The sequence below is a fragment of the Aotus nancymaae genome, unplaced genomic scaffold (genome assembly GCF_030222135.1).
Source record: "Aotus nancymaae isolate 86718 unplaced genomic scaffold, 86718_ANA_hifiasm-v0.15.2.pri h1tg000008l, whole genome shotgun sequence".
Classification (NCBI taxonomy): Eukaryota; Metazoa; Chordata; class Mammalia; order Primates; family Aotidae; genus Aotus; species Aotus nancymaae.
Genome location: NW_026988419.1, coordinates 28,277,641 through 28,303,403, shown reverse-complemented (window position 1 = coordinate 28,303,403; position 25,763 = coordinate 28,277,641). Strand labels below are relative to the sequence as shown.

Sequence of the window (25,763 nt, the reverse complement as noted above, 5' to 3'; positions counted from 1 at the left end):
TTCTTACATTAACTTTTCCTTGATTCATTGCTGTATTTGTAGAAATCCACTGTTACTTTTATCTAAAAATCTTTTTCTTTACTGTTGATGAATATTTGAATTATCCACTTTGGGATTATTAATGCTGCTGTGAACATCCTGCAGTATCTTTGGTGCATAGATATACATGTGTTGCTAAGTCTGTACACTGTGAGTTAAAAGCTATGTGTTCAATACCAGTTTTCAAATAGCTGTACGTACGAACTTACACTCACAGCAGCAGTATGAGACAGTAGGAATTCCATATCCTTACCAACAGTTGGTACTGTTTATCTTTTTCATTTTAGGCATTCTGATGGGTATGTAGTGATATAGTGGTATAAAATTAGGTTTAGTTTTTATTTCCTTGAGGGTTAATGAGGTTGAGCACCTTTTCATATGTTTATTGACCATATGTTTACTTTCCTTATTGAAGTACTTATATAGATAGGTCTCTTGCCCATAATTCTATTAGATTTCCTCCATCTACCTTTTCTCTCTCATTGCTCTGTAGATTTTCTTTATTCCCTGTAACAACGCTTTTATGAAAAAAAATGGGTTGTGGGTATCTGCTTGTGCCTTGCTCTTTTCACTCTCAATGTGGTGTCCTGGATGAATAGTTGTTTTAAGCTAGTTCAATCTGTCAGTCTTTTCCTTTATGGATAGTGGGTTTATATCCTGTTAATATATCTTCCCCTATTCCCCGATCATAAACATATTCCTGCTTATTTTTGTAAGTTGTATTATTATTTTTGTCACTTATTTTAAAATCTGTAATCTACCTGAAATTTGTTTTTCTTTGTGGCATAATCTAGAGTTACATTTTGTAACTCTAATATGTAAAATATATTTATACATAGTTCACCCAGCACCATTTATTTTTTATAACGAAAATATAGGTTTACTTATTACTTTCTAGTCTCTATGCCATTGTTATTTTTTGCTGATGCTAGGACCTGTTTTACACTGTTAAATAGAAATGGTGACACAGATACTCCCACGATCCTGTCAATATTTGTAGAACACATTGAGATTTTTGCCATTAAATATTATATTAGCTCTAAGTTTTTAAATAGATTTCCTTTGTTAGGTTGAAGAGGGCTTCTTCTATTTCTAATAGGCTGAGAGTTTTTAATCATCAAGAGTGTTAAATTTTGTCAAATGCTTAAAAATTATCATATATTGGCATAAATAATATCATTCCTTTGTTTCTCTCTTATTGTCTATGGAATCTGCCGTGGTGTTCCTCTTTTCATTCTTGACGTTGATACAGTAGTCCCCCTTTACCCACAGGAAATGTATTTCAGGATCCTCAGTAGATGCCTGGAAACAAAGATAGGACTGAACCTCTCTATATAGTATACACACACACCTTTGATAAAGCATAATATATAAATTTTGCCCAGTAAGATTAGCAACACTCAGAACAGTTATAGCAATGAGCTGTGATAAAAGTTATGGAAATGTGTGTTTGCTTTCATGCTTGTGCTTGTGTTCACTTTCTCTCTCTAAATATTGTGCTATACTTATCTATTTTCAAACCTGGAAAACTGATAACACAGAAAATAAAACTGCAGATAAGAGGACACTACTGTAATTTATGTTTTCTCTCTCATTCTGTCTAGATATTTGTTAATTTTTTCATCTTTTCAAAACAATCAGCTTTGATTTCATTGATTTTGTTTTCTGTTACATGTCTATGTTCTATTTTATTGGTTTTCATTCTTATGTATACTGATTTCTTCTGCTTAGTTGTTCTTTAGTTTTTTTCAAGTGAAAGCTTAGGTAATTTATTTTAGATGAGATTAATATAAATATCTTCAGGCCAATAAATTTGAAGCCTTTGCTTTAATGGGCAATATATTAGTTAGGCTCTTCCAAGTAAAATTGAAGGCCTAAATAAGAAGCATAATCATAAGGGAAATTGTACCAAAAGTTAATCAATTTTTAAAAATAGGAATAGGTGCTAAACTGCTGTATAGTAGTATTCTTCTACATCTTCAAATGTTATATAACCTCAGTAACATAAAAGTGATTTTAAGCACGTTATACCTAAGAAAGTAATAGGAAAAAAAGAGGAAATATTTCCAACTTACTTGAATATTCATCTAGTCTTAAACTTAAACTAAGGAAGAATGATATGAAAAGGATGAACAATAGGCTAGTTTCACTTATAAAAATCAACATCATGGTAGATAAAGGACAAATTGTGGTTTGAAAAACTAAACACATTCCTGATGACACCCTATATTTGATTTTAATATTATTTGTGCCACTTCTCTTTTACTTCTTTATCTTTATCAGTCTTGCCATTGGCTTTTCTATTTGATTCTTATTTCTTTTCTTTTTCTTTTCTTTCTTTTTTTTTTTTTTGGAAACAGTTTTTGGCCTCAAAATTAATGATTTCAAATGTGGCTGTATTTTCTGTGTTTTTTTTTTTTTTTTTTTTTTTTTTTTTTAATATTCATGTCTTCTTTTCCTTAGGCTTATTTTTTAGTGTTTTCCACCCTTTTTGTGAGTTAGAAACTTTTTTGGACATCTTTATTATTGGATATCTTAAACATATAAAAAAATAGATTAGTATAACGAACGTCCATGAGCTCATCCACTAGTTTCCATAATCAGCAACGTGCTGCCATCTCGTTTATTTTGCCATTTCATAATTTTACTGTAACACTGCAAAGCAGCTTCCCGACATCACATTTATATGTAAATACTTCAGTGTACATCTCTAACAGAAACTCTCAAGCAAAATCACCATGTCATCATTACACCTAACAAAAGTAGTGAATAATTCTTTAAATACCACCTAATACTTTGTCCATATTAAAACTTATTCTAATATCTCAAAAAAAATTTAATGGTCACTTTCTGTGCAGTACAATTTAAAATGTGCCTACACATTGCACCTGTCTATTATGACTCTGCATTCTTATTGTATAATTGTTCTTCCTTCTACTTTTTATCTTAATTCCTTAGAATTTAGGGAAAAACCAGATTTTTATATATAGAAACAAAATTCTGGAATTAGCAGATTGCTGCATTATGGTATCATCTAAGTTATTTCTTTATTCCATGAATTTTCTGTAGTTAGATCTAGAGATGTGATTGGATTCAGGATCATGCTTTCAGCAAGGATATTTCATAGGTGGTGCTTTGAACTTACTACTTACTTCAATCACTTTGTAAGAAACATGTCTTACTGCTGCACAGGCTTTGGATGATAGCCACCCGATCCTACCTTTATATAATTCACCATTGCTCTTTCATTTGATGTTTTAATCACCTATTGCAGTCTTTCTTTTTTAAAATAAACATTTATTTTTTATTTTTATTTATTATTTATTTATTTTTTTGAGATGGAGTCTCACTCTGTCACCAGACTGGAGTGCAGTGGTGTGATCTTGGCTCACTGCAACTTCTGCCTCCCTGGTTCAAGTGGTTCTCCTGCCTCCCTGGTTCAAGTGGTTCTCCTGCCTCAGGCTCCCAAGTTGCTGGGATTACAGGCATGTGCCATCACAACCAGCTGATTTTTGAGTTTTTAGTAGAGACAGGGTTTCACCATGTTGGCCAAGATGGTCTCCATCTCTTGACCTCATGATCTGTCCTCCTTGGCCTCCCAAAGTGCTGGGATTACGGGCGTGGGCCATCGCACCTGACCCAACATTTAATTTTAAAAATGTTGTTATGTAACATGATACAGTTCTACATGTTTCTACATTTTTATTGTGACTTTCTTCTTTATATATGTTGTTTAGGTAACGTACTTCTTAAAAAGTTTCCTAATATTCAGTGGTGAGGTTTTTGCTTGTAGTTTCCTTTTTATGATTGATCTTATTTGCACTATGGTCAGAGAACAAGATACAAGATGTATATTTATAGGCTCTTTAGTGTCTATTCAGGTTGTTTTATGTCATAGTATATGGTCGTATTTTTTCTCTGTATATTCCTTTCCTTATGTGTTTCTTATATGCGTTTGCTTAAAAAATTATTAGATGCCACTTTCTATGTTCATTTGAATATTATACTAAAGTTTCTAGTTGTTCTGCTTAAATACCCGATATCCTTTAGTCTGTAGTAGCTGTCAGTTATTGAGAGTATATTAAAGTGTCCATTATGATGCTGGATTTGTCAATCTCCTTGTAATTGTATCCTTCTTTTATATTAGGAGGTTGCGTTGTTAGGTGCATAGGTTAGAATTTATTATATCTTTCTCTGGATTGTTCTTTTTTCTTTATGTAATTAATGACCTTTGAATTACCAAATAATATTTTCTTGAAAGTCTATTTTGTCTGATATTAAGATAGTAGTATAAGTTTTTTTTAAAATTAGTATCACTAATGTATCTTGGTGTTTTTCAATGTTGTAATATTTAGATATGTCTCATAAGAGACATTCAGTGATCACTGGGTTTTATTTTTTTAATCTGAGAATTTCTTCTTTTAATTATTCTTTCATTTTAAAACATGGAACATCTTTAGAACTTTTTTCCAAAAAAAGAATAGATCCTTGTTCAATCAAGATACTTTTAATTACAAATTAAGTGAGTTTATTTTTATGTAAAAATTGTTGCCATTACAAAGTATTGTTTCATATTACATTATAAATTATCCATGATATAATTTTTTACTTTAAAGAATAAATGTATATATGGGTCAGGCGTGGTGGCTCATGCCTGTAATCTCAGCACTTTGGGAGACTTTGGCAGATGGATCACCAGAGGTCAGGAGTTTGAGACCAGTCTGACCAACATGGTGAAACTCTGTCTCTACTGAAAATACAAAAATTAGCTGGGCATGATGGCATGCACCTGTAATCCCAGCTACTCAGGAGGTTGAGGCAGGAGAATCACTTGAACCCAGTAGGTGGAGGTTACAGTGAGCTGAGATTGTGCCACTGCACTCCAACCTTATCTCCCCACCCAAAAAAATGCATACATTATCATTCATTGTTTTCCCTTGACATTTATGTATTTTAAACAATAAGCATTGGGGCTTTCACCTTCTTTGTATTTTTTATCTTGAAGTTAGCATTATTTAAATTGTTTTTGGTCTCTTCCTTCAAATTATTGACCCTAAAACCTTTGGCTATTTTTATATTCGGTATATATTTACATTTAAATTATGTTTAAAGGTATTTAATTTAACTTTTCTATTTATTTGAGGAAGAAATATATCAATATATCTTTTCATTATTTTCTCATATTTATGAATGACTGGGTTACATTGTTGCAAATTATTATCATTCTGGTACATTATGTAAGACAGTATCTTCCAAAGTAAGCTTTAAAATATAGTCAGAATTGTTCCTTACAGAAAGGAACCTTGAGAGAGTGCTGGGGCATAATAAGAGGTCAAGTTTAATGCCTTCAGGATCTTGTGGTGATGCTGTTGCTAGCAAGAACATCCTGTTTTATTAGTAGGTACAGGTTACTACTACTCAGTATAGTTTTCAGCCTTTCGAGTGAGGGAGAGCTGGCCTAATTAATGATGGCATTTCTAATCTCAATTAATTTGTTGTTTTAGTGAAGACTTCAACAAGCCCTACTGGTTTTTCCCCCAGGTGACAGTAAATATTACAGAAATAATATACTTTACAAAATGAGTATTGAAGTGCATCTCTTTGGAAAGCCATATAGTGCAGACATATTTATATGACAGGAGCATTCTAAATGGGATCTCCTGTGGCCCCTTTATTTTCCATGAAGATGCACATAGCATATGAAAGAGAGTAAGCATGTGGCTTATGTGGAGCAATTACAAAGGTCTCTTTGTATTTCCTGAGTCCAAAGGCATCCATTCACACCTAGTTCTGCGTGATTTGAGTTGCTTCTCCACCAGTTTTTTTCCCATTGAATGCGATTTGAAAATTTCTGACTGTATTTTGGTTATTGGATATTTTTGTTATGTTTTTAAAGTAATTAATCCCTTGCTACTTTATTTATTTATTTATTTATTTATTTATTTATTTATTTATTTTTGCTTTCAAAATTTTATTAAGATGTTGGGGAGAAACAGCCAACATATACATTCCTCATTTTGTCACAACTGGCATTTGATCCACGTTCCATAGGCTGCCCGCTGGCTTTGATCTAACGTCAGGTCTTCTTGGCAGTCCCCCTTCCGCCGTTCTTGTTGCTGCCTGGTGCTGTGTGAAGTGCACCAGGGCAGAGCCCGCTGGGGGCTCACAGGTGGGAACGGTAATTGCGATTGGCTGTGGGGAAGGACAGGTTTGCAACAGGGACACAAATTAGAACATGCCCATCAATACTCTTAATGCCCACATCTGCATTTAGTTATTGGAAATAATCTCGGGTGGAGATTTCAGGGTCCTGTGAGGGCTGCCTCCAAGAGGGAGGGCCTGGCAGCAATGTGTGCCTAAGTCTGACAGTCTCCTCCCCTTCCCTCACTCACCATCATCGCCCCGTTTCCTACTTTTCAGGCTGCCCCTCCGGTACCTTCTTCTGCTGCCACCTCTCTCGACTCCCTTGTGAGGAGATCAGCTCTTGCTCCTCCTCATGCCATGACTCTTTAATTTGCGGCTGTTCGACATGGTAAAGTTCTGCCAAAATGAGGGGCTTTGCAAGGCCCATGGGCCAGAAGTCTGGGTATTTAAGGCCTTGGCCATTGTGACAGGGAAGGGGTGTGGCTCAGCAGGTGGGAGGGACTCTATTGTGCTGTCACTCACCTTTGCTGCCCTTTGGTCATATATGTGAAATTAAGCTCAAGAGCTGCCCTCAGTTTTGAGGTCCTTTATGTGTTAAGTGAGGCTTTCCAGAGACGTGTGATTGAGCAACTGAATCCCAGCCACATGCCAGGCATTGGAGGAGTACAAGAGACCATTCAGATATGCTTCTTCTGGCTGTAGGAAATGTAACAGTCATTGAGTGTGTGTATATGCATGACTATTTAAGTTTCTCACAGCATCTGGATTTCTATGAGGACTTGACTCTAGAGAACCCAATTCGATACCATCAAAATAGAAATATTCCTTCTTTCTCATCTAAGGATTTCTCAGTCTTGGCACTGTTGACACAATGGGCAGGGTAACTTTTGGTGGACTGTCTTGGGCATCCTAGGAAGTTTGGCACCATCCCTGGCCTCTACCTACTGGAAACCAATGAAGCCTGGCAGCTATGACAACCCAAAATATTTCCAAACATTGCCATCTGTTTCTTTGGGAGGCTGGGGAAGTGAGGGGCAAAATGACTCTGCTTGAGAACAATTAACCTAATTATTTAAAAAAATTCAGTCACAGATATTGATTACATAGCATGTGCCTTACATTTAGGTGGTAGAAAATTAGTGGAAGATAAAAACATGTAGATGCTGTGCTCATGGAACTCCCAGCCCACTGGGGAGAAAGCTATTCATCAGGTGTGTACATAAATCAGTGAATAAGTACTTGGAAAGTCATTTTGGCTGGAGAAGGGCAGAGAGAAACTCATTACATGGTACAGGATGAGGCTGGAGAGAGAGACAGAGATCAAACCATGATCAAGTATTTGGGAAGCCTTTAAAAATGTTAAGAGGATGGCATGTGAGATTAGATGGCGCCAAGTGGGTGATGTATTGACTAGAGGAGCTGTGTAAAGGGAGATGCCTCTGTCAACATCGAGGGTTCAGTAGAGAGAAAGATTTGATGATGGCTCAGACCTGTCCGAGAAGGGTGTTGATTAAGCTATAAAGTGGACAAGAGACCGAGACTTGGTATTGGATTGGATTTGGGAGGTGAAAGCAGGTGATGTCAAGGGTGTGGCTTTTGTTTCTGTATAATGCAGTTACCTGGATGCTGGTCCATTCATGGGGATAAAGGCCAGGTATGGAGAGAGTGATGATGATGCACTTGGTATAAGACATACTGGGCTCAAAGTGCCTTTGACACTTACAAATAGATATATTGAATGGTTATTGGGTATATAAGTCATCCAGCCTTTTATTTATTCTCCATTATACCTCATTATACCTCATAGTAAATGGTTTTGAACAGATTTCTTTTTTTTTTTTTTTTTTTTTTGAGACCAAGTTGCCCAGGCTGGAGTGCAGTGGCTCAATCTCGGCTCACTGCAATATCCGCCTTCCAGGTTCCAGCAATTCTCTTGCCTCAGCCTCCCAAGTAGCTGGAATTACAGGCGTGTGACACCACACTCGGCTAACTTTTGTATTTTTAGTACAGAGAGAGTTTTACCATGTTGGCCAGGCTGGTCTTGAACTCCTGACCTCAGGTGATCTGCCCACCTCGGCCTCCCAAAGTGCTGGGATTACAGGCGTGAGCCACCATGCCTGGTCTCAAATGGATTTCTATAGGACATTTTTGCTATTTCTTCCATTTGTCCCTCCTTCTCTCTCCACTGCCATTATCCTCATTGAAGAACTGAGCATCTTGCATGCAGGAGGTCCTCAGCAAGTTGGTTGAATAGTAGAGAGAATGTAGTTCAAGCCCCACTCCCTGTTTCTCTGATGTCTATAGATGGCAAATTGTATTTTGAAACCCAGGTTCTTTGAATAGTCACTATATGTGACACTTTCCATTTTCCTGCCTCCAGGAAGGTCTCTCTGGAGACTTTCTGTTGGTGACTTTGGTGACTTATTCACACAAAGAAGCAGTTCTACAGAACAGACTGCTGGCTTGCTTGTTGGTACTCCAGACCTTCTCTGTCCACTCTAGGCCAGTTGTTCCTCCTACAAACACACCCCATGAAAGCAGGGACCTCTGTGAAGGTCCCTGCTTTTTATTGTATTTTAGGTTTTGGGGTACATGTGAAGAACATGCAAGATTGTTGCATAGGTGCATACGTGGCAGTGTGATTTTCTGCCTTCCTCCCCTTTACCTATATCTGGCATTTCTCCCCATGCTATCTCTCTCCAACTCCCCACCCCCCGCTGTCCCTCCCCTATTTCCCCCAACAGACCCCAATGTGTAGTGCTCCCCTATCCCTTGCTACTTTATATGTTTCACGACAGTGGTGGAGAGAATGGGGGGAAACCTTTGGAGACACTCCTGAAAGAGTGGAGAGAGAAATTCATTTCCAGTCAACATAGGGTCTGATGCAGTTATAAGAGAAGCAAAGATTTAGGGTCAGCCCCTTGCTCCCCCACCATTGTAAATTCACCACTGGATGACTAAACCCACAGGGGTGAGTGTGACTCATCTGCATATCCAGCCCCCACAAAAACTAGGGGATGAATCAAATTGTACCATTCAGGGAATATAGCAATTGAAAACCAGATGCTTAGACCACTAAGCCATCCCTTCTGGCACATTGTAAAGTATGGTGTTGTAAATACAGCAGATAATTGAAATTTAGATTTTAAATATACGCATTGTTAGCAGCCCTCCTCTAGCTTTCATTGCTGAGTGTCTTCGAAGTGTATTTAACAGTTCATGTGAAGGCATTTGCTGTCAAAATTAAGCATTTTTATTTTTCCTTATTTTTTAAACAACTCTTTGATGAGGAGAGTATTCATAATAAAAACAAAGGACAGGCGTCTGAACTTAAAAGTACATCCATACTGAAGATGGAGAATAGTCTATATTTTGGGAAATAAAGTTGTGAACTCCCCTTTTGGTTTCTTTCAAGTTTTTGCTTTAAACAAAACACAGTTTAAAAAAAAAAAAAAAAAGCCTTGCTACTCCATTGATTAAAACTGTCATCCTTCTTTGTCCATCATATAATGTACTTTCCATAAATTAGCTGCTTCACTTCTTCTTGTACCAATCAAATTACAGTGGTCTTTAGGCTTAAGTGGGTCTCAGGACTTGGTTTCTTATAACCCTCAAAGCCCCTTAGCTTTTTATAAAAACCATCAAGCATGCCGTTTGATCTGTACATTTTATTTTTTTTCTTCTTGCTGTCTTCAATATTATGGACAAAATTTAGAATATTTTAGTAGGTTGTCTACATTTTATAAAACCTGTTTTTGTTATGAGACTACTACAAATGAGAGTAATGAATCCAATAAAGTTAAGAATTTGTTGAAATGATATTACCTTATTCAAAAGTAGATAGGGAAAAAGTAAAAAGTCTATGAAGAGTGGTGGTTTGAATGGGGCAACCAACCTGGATGAATGTTACCATTTCATCAGTGTTAATATTAGACATTTCAAATGGCAAAATTATATCACCAATAATATTGTTAAAAAAAGGAAAAACCGCTCTACCAGGCTTGAAGTGACCCTAACCACCGTAGCTATTCAGACAGAATGTATGTTGTATCATTATCATGTGTTGATCAGAAGTCATACCAAAGAAATACTAAAAGTGCATCTTCTAATGTGACAGTGTAATCATAAGGACATCAGTGTTAAGCCAATTATTCTAGCTCATAGCAGTTTTAAATTGAAAGCTATTTTTGTGCAGTGGCATCTAGATGAATGTGATTCTCAGAGACAGGTAAATGGTGTAAGGCTCTAAAGAGTTTGCAACTGTGATCCAAATGATGACTGAGTTTGTGCAATGAGGCCATAACTCATGGGCACTCGCCAGTCTTTCCACTACTGAGAAGTCATCATTAGCACCCTAATGGAAACTGAGGGTGATGATAGAAACATACTCAGTGATGCATTTGACAACTGCACAGAGTACTTCCTTTAGAGGGAAAGATTAAAATTTGACAGTTTGAGCATAAATAAGAAAATCAATTAAGATAGGATGAGGTCTAGATGCATGAGCACATTGAGGAATGAATTATCCAATCATGTGGACAGGAAGAAAATAGATTGTTATATTTCTTTTTAAAATAATAAGGTAAAATGTGATAAGCTTGGGGGGATGACTGGGTTGCTTTGAAAAATAATGGGAAAGAAAACCAACCAGATTTGCTCTGTTTTAAACCGTTTCGACCATAGCCACAAAATTTAGAGGAAGAGAAAACTATGTTAATTAAAAATCAACCCTCAACTTTCACTATGTTTGGGCAAAACTGTGGGAACAGTGAGACAAATTCACGTCATATTAATGAAAAGAGTTACTGACTTACACTGTCCACTTTCTGATCCTTTGTGTCTTTCTGCCTCCTGGTCTCAGCCTGTTTGTGTCAATAATAGAGATTTATGAGATGACTGCCAACCATAATGCAAAGTATATAGAACGGTCCAAAATGTGTGACTCTCTTTTTCTACAAGCTCTTAATCCTTGTGCTTACTCATAAAATATGTGCCTCCTTGGAACTATTATTTTTGTGTCCAGTTGCCATTCCCCCAAAGAGCTGTTAAATGCCGTGATTTTAATCTGCTTTGATTGCATCACAAGTGAAGAGGTCATTTGCTGTATTTTGTAGAGGTGCGTCACCGGAGTGCTCTCAGCTACAGAAGCATTTCCTTTGTAATAAGAAGAGAAGAGCAGGGTTTACATTACCACTCTGTTTAAAAACTCTTGTCTGTCAGGAAGCATGTACTTTTCTGTGCAACCCTGAGCGTTCATTAAAAGTGTGAGGTTGCATCACTGATTAGATATGGTGGAGGGATTGGGCATGGTGCTTTGGGAGAAACCTCAATATAACTGGAATGAAGTGAAAATCACTGTTTTGTTCAGACCAAGGGAAGGTTTGATTAAACAGATTTCCTCTTTTTCATTTGGGACACTGTTTTGTTGTGTCATGTAGCACTGAGTAAGTGATCTGTTAACAGATTTGAAACATAACTGCTTCATATATGTTTTTAACCATTTCTTGCTATTATTCTTATAACATTGAAACTATAGTTCAGGAAAGATCCAAGTATTTACAACAGTTTCTCTGGGGTTTGTTATTTCTGCATGCAATTGTGAAACGGAGTGCTGGCCCACATTCCTCTGCTAGGAAGTATGGTGCCACAGTCAGCTTCACAATCAGATGGCAGGTTGGGTAAGTTGGTTTTCTCACTCAGTCATTCAGTAAATATGAGTATCCACAATAAACTAAGTCAATAAAACTCAAGCAGACAACCAGAAGTATTTGGACATGGCTTTTTTTCTCCCAACTTTGTAAGCTAGAACCAGGTCAGTCTTCATGAGGATTTACTGAGTGTAGATACTGTGCTCTTGGAGCCTGCCGGGAGTAAAGGTGGAGACAGATGGCAGTGGGAAAAAGTTGGCCTGTTAGTGTGGGGAAGTTTTTTATGAAGCTGGTTTGTAGCCTTAAGCAAAAGCAATCAGAACATGTAAATAGTTGACCAATTTCATCCTCTACCAGTTTTCATTGCTTAATTTTTTGACCCCAAATGATTGCCCAGCTAGCTAAGCCCATTTGGTGACTCTGAATGAGATTCAAGGATTAATCCAGAGATGACATTTGAATTAAATAATCACTGTCTAATAGAAGCAGTTATAAATATGTAAATTAAGAAATCTAATTGTCTGGGGACGGTGGTTCATGCCTGTAATCCCAGCACTTTGGGAGGCCAAGGCGGGTGGATCACAAGGTCAGGAGATTGAGACTATCCTGGTTAACATGGTCAAACTCCATGTCTACTAAAAATACCAAAAATTAGATGGGCATGGTGGCACACACCTGTAGTCCCAGCTACTAGGGAGACTGAGACAGAAGAATCAGTTGAACCTGGGAGGCAGAGGTTTCAGTGAGCCAAGATCACACCACAGCACTCCAACCTGGGTGACAGAGTGAGACTCCATCTCAAAAAAAAAAAAGAAAAGAAAAAGGAAAGAAAGAAATCTGATTATAGTACACCTTGGCTACTTCTAATTATTCTAGTATTTGCCTGGGCAGGGTTAGCAGAAGAGATTTGAGCATTAGAGGCTGAGGTTTTTCAACCCCAAAGTAGCCAACAAATGGAATAGAAGTTAAGAACATAAGACTTTTAATACTTATGGATTCAACATTTGAAATGTTATACTACATGTGAGCCAAAGGCCAAGAGCTTGTGATAATTCCTAATTTTGCCATGGCACCAAGTGTATGACTTATACTGGGAGGTTTGCATGTAGAATGATGTATTTTCAAGGAGGCTTCAAAAGAGGTTGCAGCATCGGCCACCTCTCACCTTTCTGCACCTTCTCAGGGAGACAGATGAGGAGGATGGCCACTAGAATATCCTCCCCACATTCACTCAGGCTGCTTGTTATTGTTTCTAGCAACCACCACCTCCCCTATTTAGATATGGTCCCATAGAGCAGTGACTGTTTAAGGATGCGTCTGTGAAAATATTTATCATCATTTCAGTGCTGCAAGTCTCTTAGGATTCTGTCAAAGATATGGGCTTGAATTAGCAGCCACATATCAGTTCTTAACTGTGGGATTGTAATCAAGATTTTGGAGTTTAAGAATCTCTGAATTTATAGGCAGAATTGTATATGTATGTGCATATGTATACCTTTACTGGGAGATTAACCACTAGTATAATTAGTTTTGCAAACTGCCTTGATAAATAAGGGTTAAGTTCAGTTAGGGTATTTGCTTATACTTGCACATTTGGAAGTGGGGCGAGGTTAGAGAAAGAATAGCAGTGTGTTTGGGATCTTACTGGTGCTCAGTGGAGTTGAATTATAGAAAATGCAAAGGGAACAGTGGAGGGGCCATTCATTAGTATCTTCTCTCCAGTCTCTGTGCTCCTTACTCCCCAGAATGGACTCGTCAGAGCAAAAAGTCCACATATTTTTTTCATCTGTTTCTCCAATGCTTAGCACTGGAGCAAAGGGGACTCTCAATAAGGGCTTGTGAACTGAATGATTCCTGTGTTGCTTGTGGCTTTGCTAGCCCTGTTATTTCTCATTCTGTGATATATTTTTGTTGAATAATGAGCATTACTCAAAAACTCCTCCCTTGAATTCCCATATTCAATTTTGCTTTTGATCACAAAGTTCCTAAAGCAGAAGGCTGCTGGAAGGAGAAGGTACTGAGTGAGGTCAAAGTGTGAGATGCCCGTGGACATGGATGTCAGCCAGGATGATGGTGAAAGAGAAGCATGAGAGAGGGAGAAAATATTTATTAAAATGATGGAGCAAGATGAAGTGCTGGAGGACCAACTTGGAGACTGACAGGTGTGGACAATGAGAAAGGAATGTTAAAGCAGCACGGTGCAGCTTCCAGAGGAGGAAACAGGAAATCCTTATCTAGAAACAGCTCTAGAATGAGAGTGGGCAGCAGGAAGAAAATGATCACATCTCACTTCATAGGGTTGTGAGGAAGTGGGTTCTTTGGGGAAAGTTTATTGTCATTTATATCAAGGTAGCAGAGACAGTACTTAAGGAAGTTCTTGAGCTTATAAAAGAGTTTCGGGGCATCTGGGAACAGTGGAAGAGAAGGGTTTGGAGGTACTTGGGAGGTACTGCACCATTGAAGGCTAAGGAAGTGCCAAAAGAAGGAAGAGCAATGGGAGAGGACAGTTGCCCCAAGTTTCATTTCTACCTTGACCCATGATTGAGTCTAAAGAAATAAGATAGCTGGAAGAGGAGAGAAATATTGAGCCAGAGGTTCAGAACAGATTTGCTGAGATGGCAGGCCTTGCTCACAGTCTTGCCTCAAGTGTAAGGTCCCCATGCTGATCAACAATCTCTAGTCTGTAGGTTCAGGATCTGGAGCTTTCAGCATGGAAGGTTCCTTTCTCAGCTGGTGAGAACATGATTAACTCAAGCTTCCAGCAACTGTGGAACTCAGTTGGTTTTAAATATTGGTTTAAATATATTTTATAAATAATGAAAGTCATTTTAAATTACATTATAATAAATAAAATATAGGAGCATATATAAAAAAACATAACCAGGCAGGTACAAATCAGTGCATTCTCTTTTACTTCCATTATTTCAATCCATAAATAAAGATTAGCTTTCAAATGCACTTTAAATTCTCTTGCCAAAGATGCCTCTGGCAATGGTTCCAGCTAGCTTGCAATTTTGAAGGCAAAGACAGTGTCATATTCATCTTTGAATACCCTCCCCCCAGAGTCCAGCACAGTACTCTGCACATGGAATCTAACATAATACTCCAGGCATCATAAATATATTTTCTGTTAAAAGTTAAATAAGACCCTTTAAGGAAAGGAAACAGATTTCTTTACTCAGTAAACACCTTACAAGTAGAATATCTGTTGTATTTCAGACTTGTGCTAAGTGACAGGGATACCAAGATGAATGAGACTCATTCCCCACCTCAAAGCTCTCAGAACCAAGCAAAGCAGACAGACCTATAAAGAAAGTGACACCTACCCTGAGATCAATGAATACCATGATAGAGATTGCACATGGCATGAAAGTGGCACCGAAGAGGGAGATTGAGTCTACACAGTGTTCAGGTAGAAAGTGGCTCATACTGAGTCAAATGTGAAGGAATGGATGGATATTTGCCAGGCAAGCAATGGTGTTCTAGGAAACTGGTGTATCTAGGAATGTGTTGAGCATCGCCCCTTTGCCAAGCACTGTTCTAGGCTTTGGGGATAAATTAGTGAACACAACAGATACAAACCACGGCCTGCCTACTTGGAGCTTACATTTTAGCTATTGATAACCAATAGATTATTTTAATGGGACAGTGTGTCCCTATACCCCTCAAGAACTGTAAAATTTAAAGTTTAAGACATTTGTATTTAAATAGAAATGCATGGTGTTTTCTTTGTGTGATCAGAATATATTCTGGTCTGGCTATAGCTACTTTTGCAGTCTCTCCTAACTCCTTATTGTGTTTCTACTCTTGCTCAAAAAACAAACAAACCTTTTGCTGACTGCTACCCATGACTACAGCTGCTCTCAGCAGTTCAGACCTCTGCACCTCATTTCAAGCTGTGTTTCCACATGCTGTAAGAACCCACGATGGTGTAGCCGGCTCTGGATCATGCTACTTCTTTCCATGTAGTTGTTTTTGACTCTTCTGCTGTTCCTCCTTCTTCACGTAAGTCATGGTAAGAATTGCTTCAAGCACCCCTTAGGTTGTCTGAAGAAAACTCTTACCCAAATTGTTTATTTTCGGTAGGTCTTATAAGCGGTGAAATTGTTTTTTGAAACCAGAGGCTTCCAATAAAGGTGTCACAAAGTGAAATGCAAGAATGACAAAGTGTTGGCAAAATGATTGTGTAGAAAGATACATGGAGGTCATACGAGAGGAACAGGTGCAAATGGCAAAGTCAGGGAGGTTTGAATCTGGGTGAGAAGAGGGTGAAATGCTTATAGAGCATAGGAAATAAGAAAGACCTTTTCAAGAAGTCCTTGAACATGCATTTTTCATGAACTAAGATGGCTTGTAAATGTAGTTCTCCATCAAATAGTTATAAAAAATTCTTTAACACACTTTTGCCTTTTTTTCCTAAACATACTACCAAACTAAGCACACATGTGAATCAGTGTGCTTTTCTTTTCTTTTTTCTTTTTCTTTTTCCTTTTCCTTTTCTTTTCCTTTCTCCCTGTGCATGAGCTATGCAATTGGTCTGTGGATTCCAAATTTTCTGCAGCATATTTTCATCCTGAAGATTTTCATACTGAAGACCAGCAGGGAGGTATGCTTGTGTTGGCATGAATGAAATGCATGTGCAAAAATTAACAATTGCTTTAATAATCTGACTTTTTATCTTTACTCTCTCTAAACCAAACCTTGGCTTTTGTATAGCTTTGCGTCAATGCATGTTGAACATTTACTAGAGCCAAATCTGATTGAAATGTATTTCAGCCAGCAAAATGAAAGTGGTTAAGGTAGAAATGCTTGGTAGTTGCTGAATTACAGGACTTTTAAGTTTTTTCTATTTACTGGCTTTAGGTGATGATTTGGAGTTACAAATGAAGCCCTGGTATTATATAAATCTCCATTTTGACAGACCTGGATTCTAAATATTTGAGAAGATGGTATAGTTTAAATAGAGATTAAATGTAAGAAGGATGTTTATAATACCTTTGATCATCCATTTTATGATTTGACATGATCTGAAGCAGATCTTGTGAAAATTGCTGTGTTTTTCAGTTTCTTCACCCTTTCAGTAACAAACATTATCTTGATGTATCTAAGTACTGGGCTTGAGCAATTTTAATGTATTTAATGATATAGGAAAACTAGGGGAAATTTAGCTGTAACTGGATGTGGGAAAGAATCCAATTATAAATATAAATTATGATTATAAACATGTTTATATTAGTCTTGTATTTGAAAAAAATGTTTTCCACTCTTTTCAACACTTTTGAAATATGTTATTTAAATATGAGAAAGAAACAGTGAACAGTAAAAGAAGGGTTGCAGAACTACCTTGTTGAACTTCTGAACTTCTATGGCTCTGAAGATTTTTAAGCAGCCTTTACTTGAACATAGTTGTGTAGGGAGAAGTACACTCACTGGTGTTAGCTTTATGTTGAAAGATGAGCAGAGCAGATGAAAGGCTGATCTTGACATCAATAGTTATTTTTAATTTTGATACCTTGATTAGGTGGATGAATTTGTTTGGTCCACTCAAATCTCACAAACAAAACAGAATTCTCTTTCTACCTCCATCACCTCTGCCTTTTTAAAAAGCTCACAGCTGGCCTGGCACAGTGGCTCATGCCTGTAATCCCATCAGTTTGGGAGGCCGAGGCAGGCAGATCACGAGTTCAGGAGATTGAGACCATCCTGGCCAACATGGTGAAACCCCGCCTTTACTAAAAATACAAAACTTAGCTGGGTATGGTGGCATGTGCCTGTAATCCAAGCTACTTAGGAGGTTGAGGCAAGAGAATAGCTTGAACCCGGGAGCTGGAGGTTGTAGTGAGCTGAGATCTCACCAGAACAAGATTCTGCGTCAAAAGGGAAAAAAAAAAAAAAAGCTCACAGCTGTCTTTTGACACCTGGTATCAGATTAAATCAACATTTTATACATTTCTACCAAAAATAAGCAATAAAACCAAACACAAAGACAAACTCCAGCAGGTATAGGGTATAATTTCTAAGAATTTTATTATAAAAATTTCACTGATCTTTTAATATCTAAATCATAATACTGAGAAATCTTAACAAGGAACTCTAACTGTGTGATTATTAGCAATGAGAAGAAAAGAAAATATCCAAGAAAAGATCATAGAAAAATAAAAAAGAAATAGGGGTATAGAGGGAAGGTTTGGGTTTTATTTTAGGTATACTTCATGCCATAGATTTGTTTCTCAAAAGTTATATAGAAATCAGTATGTTAAGAAAGTATAAAAGTGTATGTACTATGAGAGTGTTTCTCAAGGGAAGCTTTCCAAGAAAACATTTGGTCAAATGAATACCTCTTAATTGATCGTTGGGGAATTTTTGTATGTATATTTATTCAGTTGGAGTTTGCCTGCCTTAGTATTTGGTGTATTATGACATTTTGTACTTGGAATGGACCTTAAAAATCTTCTTATCCCCAATATAAAGAAAATAAAAGTGAGGGTCGGGAGATGAAGTGTCTGGTCATCAGGCAAAGCAATTATAGAACTTATATTACAATCTGTGTCTCTGTATTAGACCAGAATTAAGTTACTGGATCTTCATCTTCACTTGTTTTAAATTTATTTTTATTAAACCTATGAAAACCATTCAGCATCTCTTGCAGACACACCAGATGAAGAGAAGGTGTGGCAAGCCCTCATTATATTGATTATCAATGGGGTTTAGCCTCTGCAGCACATAATCCACAACTGCGTGATCTCTGTAAAAACAGTCTACTGAAAGTTGTAGACTTTTAGTACATTTAACAAAGTTCAGAGCTGTTTAAACTCAGTCCAGTTTTATCCCATATGCATTCAGGTAATTTATCCGCATGGCTTAGTGTGTGTTTGTGAATGTGCATGTGAACCCTGTGTGCATGCCCTCCATAAGCCGAGGATTTGAGCGAGTCATTTAATGTTAATGATTTTACCTGCTCCCAGGATTAGCAAGGGACTAGTTAGTAGAATATTTATGATCTAATTAATTGTGTTCCAAAATTTTTTTTTTTTATTTTAAAGATGCAATTATTAGAGCATAATCTCTAGAATAATGAAAAACTTGATAGTCTATATAAATAATTTCTCTGAATGTTTGATAATATGATATCTTTTCCTTACCTGGTTTGCCTAAAATCAACCACCAAGAGACTTTACAAGGTAAATACAATTAAAGTGCTTGCTTTTGATACTAAATATTAGGAGACAGGGGTCCCAAGTAATTTTGGTTCTTTGACCTTCAGTTTCTTCTTCGACAAAATAGTAATCTTTTGGCCTCGCAAATTCAAGTATGAAATTGGAATAGGAATGCCAAGAAATCTGCTAGATTGTTGTGGATATACATCTAATTATATGTAAAATAGTTTGAGATCTTTGAAAGAAAAGTAAAGTATATATAAGACATTATTACAGGTTTTTGTTGCTTTCATTAAAAAAGAATCCGTAACATAAATGATAAGGCCAACATTCATTAAGTCAGCAAGTATTTATTGTGGTGCACAGAAAAAACACTGAATTGCGTATCAAGAATCCTAGATTCTGGCTTTGTCACTACTGCAACATGGAAGAAGAGACCAGTCATTTCAGCTTTCTGCGTCTGAGTTTCCTTACCTGTAAAATGGATGATCTAGCTTTGCTCATCAACACCGTTCTTCCCGGCTTAGTTAATATTTTTTAGGATTTTTCCCGAGTCTCAGATCTGTACTAGTTACTGTAAGGCAGTGGTTTTTGAAGTGTGGCTCCTGGAATAGCAGCATCAGATACTTGTAGGCCCTCTGGCCTCACACTAGACCTACTGCAGCAGAACTTCAAGGATTGGGTGTGGGACCCAGAAATCTGGGTTTTCACAAGACTCCAGGTGATTCTTCTGATCCATATTAAGATTTGAGAACCAATATTAGAATCAACACAAAAATGAATAAACTCAGTTCTTCTTAAGCAGCTTTTAATTTAGCACTTTTATGTCTCTAATTGTCATGCCAATATCTAGCTGTGTAGGTATAAAATCCAGTGACGTGTGTGTGCAGTGACTTATAGGCATATTAATTGCTAAGACTGAATCTTTTAGGGATGGTATCTTTGAAGTCAACTGAGAGATTTCCAATGGCAAGGCATTTCCAAAGGCATACAAAATATATATTAGGTGAAGTTTGAAAGTGACAGTATTTAACAATCAAATTGCATGTTAATTTCATGTGTGCTTATCAAATGCAGTTTGTTTTACTTTAGCACAGATATTTTTGTTCTGAAAAGTAAAAACAAATATTCTGGAATTATGCCCAGAATTTTAATTTTAAAATTTACATTATGTTTATGTATGAGCACCAGGCACATAACCTGATGTTCAGATCCTCTCTGTATAATGTTTCTATTACTCTCATTCTAACATTCATGTGCAATTTCAAAAGAAACTTGTAGTTGACTTTTCAGAATGCAAATCTTGTTTTTAAATGCACCTGAGTTTTGGAAACATAATTCAGTTGCAGTTACATTTTATCAGCAAGTGGTTTCAAATGCGGCTAAAATTCATTGAGGGGGAAAATTATGGCCATTTATGATCACCTATAAGTCAGAGGGAGATACCTATTAATAGACGGGACCTCTATTTTAGTTCTCGTCTGACAGATGAAAAACTGAGCAATAAAACTACTTTTAATTTCATTTTGTAGCTTCAGTAGACCAGGGAAATTCAATGAGAACTTGGGAATGCAATGAGCATTTTATTCCAAAAAACGTGTGTGTGTGTGTGTGTGTGTGTGTGTGTGTGTGTGTATATATCAAGAGTGTTAAGTTTCTTTGGACATGTATAACCAAGTGATGCTTCATAATGAGTACACATTTTTGTATGAAATCAGTGACTGGTACTAACTGTGAAATATGCAATGATATCCTGGTGCTGATGCTGTGATCACCACTGGAGAAACTGTTGACTGTCTTGGTGCCTGGCCCTTTTCATCCAGCCTGTGAGAACTTGCAGTTGTTAAAGCTAGTGCTAACCAAATGTAAACACCTTTACTTTCCAGCTGTTGCTAATTGGTTTGGGAATAATTATGGAAGTGTTGATTTTAAAGCTAAAAATAGTGTGGTGATGTTTAAATCCAACTCATTTTGGCTGTCAGAAATGCTCCCGTGATCCTGAAAGTGTTGCTAAAAACGTTCGCTTTTAAAAAAATGGTAGTAATTATACTTGTCTGTTGTGAGAGCCACATATGATCTGCTTGCTCCCTGCTCTGATGAAAGTGGTAAAGGGCAAACTTCTTAAAGGTCTCTGACCAGTTGGCAAGAGACAATCTCCCACTGAACTTTATTTTAGAGAGCAAAGACTTGTCATGTGGGCAAAAGTGGAGACAAAATAAATTTTGAAATAGCTCTATACCTTGTATTTCATACAGCTGATTACATCCTTCTATGTTAACATTAAAAATAGAAATTGTAATAATTATATTAATAAAAGTAATAATAGAGCTTCCTTCCAAAACTATTATGTTTTATAGAGGCAAGTTGGAGGATTTGTAATTACTGTTTCTCAAACCTGAAGCCAAAGAACTATGGTCGCTGTTTGGCATCAATTGTTTATACCTCTGGTTCTTCATAATTAGGGTTATTTTTGTGACTTACCTTCCAAATTTAAAAGCCATCTTACAGATTTTCTCAAAGTTGTTTACATAAGGAATGAGGGAAAAAAATAGTTTCATTTTTAGACATGTGCAATTGCAGGACTCTTCATTTTACCATGTAATTTAGTGAAGGAAAAGCTTAAGTATTCTTAAATTATTGTTTGTCAATTATTTTGTAGTTTTTGGAAAAAATGATTTTAGGTACCCTGTTAAAAGCTGCCATTGTTGATAAGTATTGAAGCACTGCACAGCAATAGTGTTGCTGAAGTCAATTTGAAATTGGCTTTACGTCCTTATAAGATGCCCTAAGCATCTGTCTGCCTGCCCCATCTTCAGAGAATATCAAAGAATTCTGTTAGTGCAATATATGGAAATGATCTTGGCAAGTGACAAACACTGCTCATTAGTTGAGATGATAAACTATAGTTACTACCCCCTTTTGATAGGTACGGCAAGGCAAAGTGCTTTTGATGTTATCTTAATAATAATAGGACTCCTGTCTTAGAGATATAAGTCTGTGAATGTGGATTCTTTTTAAAGTCTGTGGTTATTGACATGATTTTTCCAAATGTGTAGTCAGCTCAGAATTATCCTTGAGCAAATTATGACATTGTAGTAGTCCCAATATTGCTTTCAAATTGTAACTGACATTTTCATATACTCAGAGCATTAAGCATGTTGTTGATATAAATAGAACCTTTACTTGCTATCTAACTGGAACTAGATGAAAAACTCATTTTTTAACCTTACATAATGTTGATTTGAGTCAGAAAGTGTGTTATTTTTCCACCTTGTTAGGGATCAACAAGAAAGTTCCATTGGGAATATGATTCAGAGGCAACAATAATTATATAAAACTTTGTAGCAAATATCACAGTTTTTTTTTCTTTGACACCCTGAGGATACATCCCTATACAGAATTATAAAACTAAAAAGAATATTCATGTTAATTAACTGCCACTGTTAATGGATTGAGAGACTTTATGAAGCATAGATGATGATACTCTCCAAATTGATCTGTATATTCAGTGCTATCCCTAGCAAAAACCAACTGGTTTATTTTGCAAATATTAACAAACAGATTCTAAAATTAATATGGAAATGCAAAAGACCCAGCATAACCAAAGCAATCTTGAAAAATAAGAATGAATTTGAAAGAATCATGCATCCTGATTTCAAGCTTTAGTACAAAGCTGCAATAATTGACTGTGTCATACTGACATAGAATAAACGTGTATAGATCAATGAATAAAATACAATTGAGGATCCAGAAATAAACCCTTACATTTTTGGTAAATTTATTTTCTATAAAGGGTGTCGAGACAATTCAATGAGTAAAAAATAGCCTTTTCAATAAATGATACTAGCACAACTAGATATCCATATGCAAAGAATGAATTTGAACTCCTTCCTCACAAAATATGCAGAAATTAACTCAAAATGATAATAGACCTAAATGTGAGAGCTAACACTGTATAAAATTCTTAGAATATCACGCCTGTAATCCCAGCACTTTGGGAGGCCGAGGCAGGTGGATCACGAGGTCAAGAGATCGAGACCATCCTGGTCAACACGGTGAAACCCCGTCTCTACTAAAAATACAAAAAATTAGCTGGGCATGGTAGCTCATGCCTGTAATCCTAGCTACTCAGGAGGCTGAGGCAGGAGAATTGCCTGAACCCAGGAGGCGGAGGTTGCGGTGAGCCGAGATGGCGCCATTGCACTCCAGCCTGGGTAACAAGAGCGAAACTCCGTCTCAAAAATAAAAAATAAAAAATTCTTAGAATATGACAAAGCTGTAAATCTTTGTGAACTTGTATTAGGCAGTATTTCTTAGATACAACACCAAAAAACACAGGCAACAAAAGAATAAGTAGGCCGGGTGCGGTGGCTCGCGCCTGTAATCCCAGCACTTTGGGAGGCCGAGGTGGGTGGATCACGAGGTCAAGAGATCGAGACCATCCTGGTCAACATGGTGAAACCCCGTCTCTACTAAAAATCCAAAAACAAAAAATTAGCTGGGCATGGTGGTGCGTGCCTGTAATCCCAGCTACTCAGGAGGCTGAGGCGGGAGAATTAATTGCCTGAACCCAGGAGGCGGAGGTTGCGGTGAGCCGAGATCGCGCCATTGCACTCCAGCCTGGGTGAGCGAAACTCCGTCTCAAAAAAAAAAAAAAAAAAAAAAAGGATAAGTAAATTGGACTTCGTTAAAGTGAAGACAACTCAAAGAATGGAAACACATATTTGCAAATCATATATTGAATAAGAAATTTGTGTATGGAATATTTAAAGAACTCTTTACAGGTCAATAATAAAAAGACAAATAGACATTTCTCCAAAGAAGATACACAAATGGCCAAAAATCACAGGGAAAGAAGCTCAACATCATTAGTCATTACAGAAATGCAAATCAAAACTACAGTGACATGTCACCTAGTACCCATTAGGATGAATAAAAAAAATTAAAATTTTAAAAATGGAAATAAGTATGGCAAGTATAGAGATGTTAGAACCCTCATGTTTTGCAGGTAAGAATGGCAAATCATTCCGACATGTGGGAAATAGTGTAGCAGCTCCTCAAAACGTTAAAAATGGAGTTACCATCTGACCAACAGTCCCTCCACAGTGTATGCCTAAGAGAGCTGAAAGCATATGTTCACACGAGAACTTGTACCCAAATGTTCATAGCAACATTATTCATAATAGGGAAGAGTGGAAACAACCCAAATGCTCACCAGCTGATGAATGGATAAACTAAATGTGGTATATCCATAAAGTGGAATATTGTTGAGCCATAAAATGGGATAAAATACTGATACGTGCCACAACATGGCTGAGCTTTTGAAAACATTATTCAAAGTGAAAGAAGCCACGTGTTTTATGATTCTGTTTATATGAAATGTCTGAAATAGGCAAATCCTTTGAGACAGAAATTAGATTAATTATTGACAGGGCCTGTTGGGGAAGGGAAGGGTTAGGAATGACTGATAATGGGCTTAGAGTTTCTTTTTAGGGTAATAAAAATGTTCTAACATTAGATGGTGATGGTTACAAAACCCTGAATATACTGAAAACCACTTAATTGTACTATTTAAAATAGTGACTCTTATGTAAATTATATATGAGTAAAGCTGCTGTAAGAAATAAAAATGATCTTAAACCAGTCCATTAGATGATTGTGGTTGCAGCCCCATAGATATGGGGCTACAAACTCACAAGAGATCCGACCCTAGAACTGCCCAGCTAAGCTACTTCTAAATCTGACTCACAGAAACTGTGAGAGATAATAAATGTTTATTTTTTTAATCTATTAAGTTGTGGGATAATTTATTATACATTAGAAAATTAATACAATGAACTCCTGGTGTTATGTGCTTGATATATAGAGAGCCAGACACAAATTCATTCCTGTGTAAGAGAGACAGATAAGAAACTTAATGATTTTGGCAAAAATGAGGTCATCAAATATCCTGAAATACATGATAATCATGGGTTCCAATATTATGTTAAATTTTTCTACCTATTTTTGTAACCTGCCCAACCCTGTCTCCATTTATCTGTAAGCATATATCAAGCCCTTCATAATATGAATGTTTGAAAGCTTTCAAAAGCATTCATCTTTTAAGATTTGATACCTTAAACCATCAAGTGTTCTTTAACCTTATGGAAATTCTTTTCTTATCTATGTGAAGAGGAGAAAAATAATGTAAAAATCTAGCATAGACCAAGTCTTTCACAAAACTACCAACCCCTGCATGAAATGTTGCTACTCAATCTCAAAGTGAGAGACTTTTTTTTTTACTTAGTTCACTACAACAAAGTGCTTCTGTTGCAGTTGTCTTATTTTCTTTAAGATATTAACCTAATTCACTTATGTCCAGCCTCTTAAGCTCATATATTGTCTTACTTTGTTGGAATAATGGATTTGGATGCATGAATGCTGTTTATAGGTGTGGATTTTTGCTAGTGGGTCTTTCTGTATCTGGCTTGTTGCTTTGGTGAAACCAGAGTCCATGTCTAGCAAAAATTTTTTTTTTTTTTGACTCTGCTTTTGAAGAGAGGGATATCCACAGGATTATTCCCTGTCAGAGAACAGCTCTGAGGCTTAATGTCTTCCATAAGGAAGCAGCAGCATCAGGCACTCTTTCTAGAATCCATCCTTTACCTCTTCTAAGTGGTAAAATACAACTTTACCACTGTCCTGGGGTGCAGGACCTCTCTGACCCTCTAACCTTTCTGTAGTGGGAGCCTGTTTACAATTTTAGAAATTAAACGGGCAATTTGAGTTTTTCTCT

At 36.8% G+C, this 25,763-nt stretch overlaps 1 protein-coding gene and 1 pseudogene across 3 annotated transcripts in view; one reads left to right on the top strand and one right to left on the bottom strand.

Moving 5' to 3' along the window:
• The window catches only part of PARD3B (par-3 family cell polarity regulator beta), a 1,134,301-nt gene that overhangs the window by 531,498 nt on the left and 577,040 nt on the right, over positions 1-25,763 (top strand). Inside the window, exon 1 of one of the 3 annotated variants that reach the window (XM_064373119.1) lies at positions 15,980-16,437. The exons of the other annotated variants lie outside the window; for them this stretch is intronic. Coding sequence (XP_064229189.1) covers positions 16,351-16,437 — 87 coding nt within the window. The 5' untranslated portion in view covers positions 15,980-16,350. Of the gene's footprint in view, positions 1-15,979; positions 16,438-25,763 lie in introns of those variants that run through there. 3 annotated transcript variants of the gene reach the window in all.
• On the bottom strand, positions 6,203-6,570 carry LOC105712825 (spermatid nuclear transition protein 1-like; annotated as a pseudogene).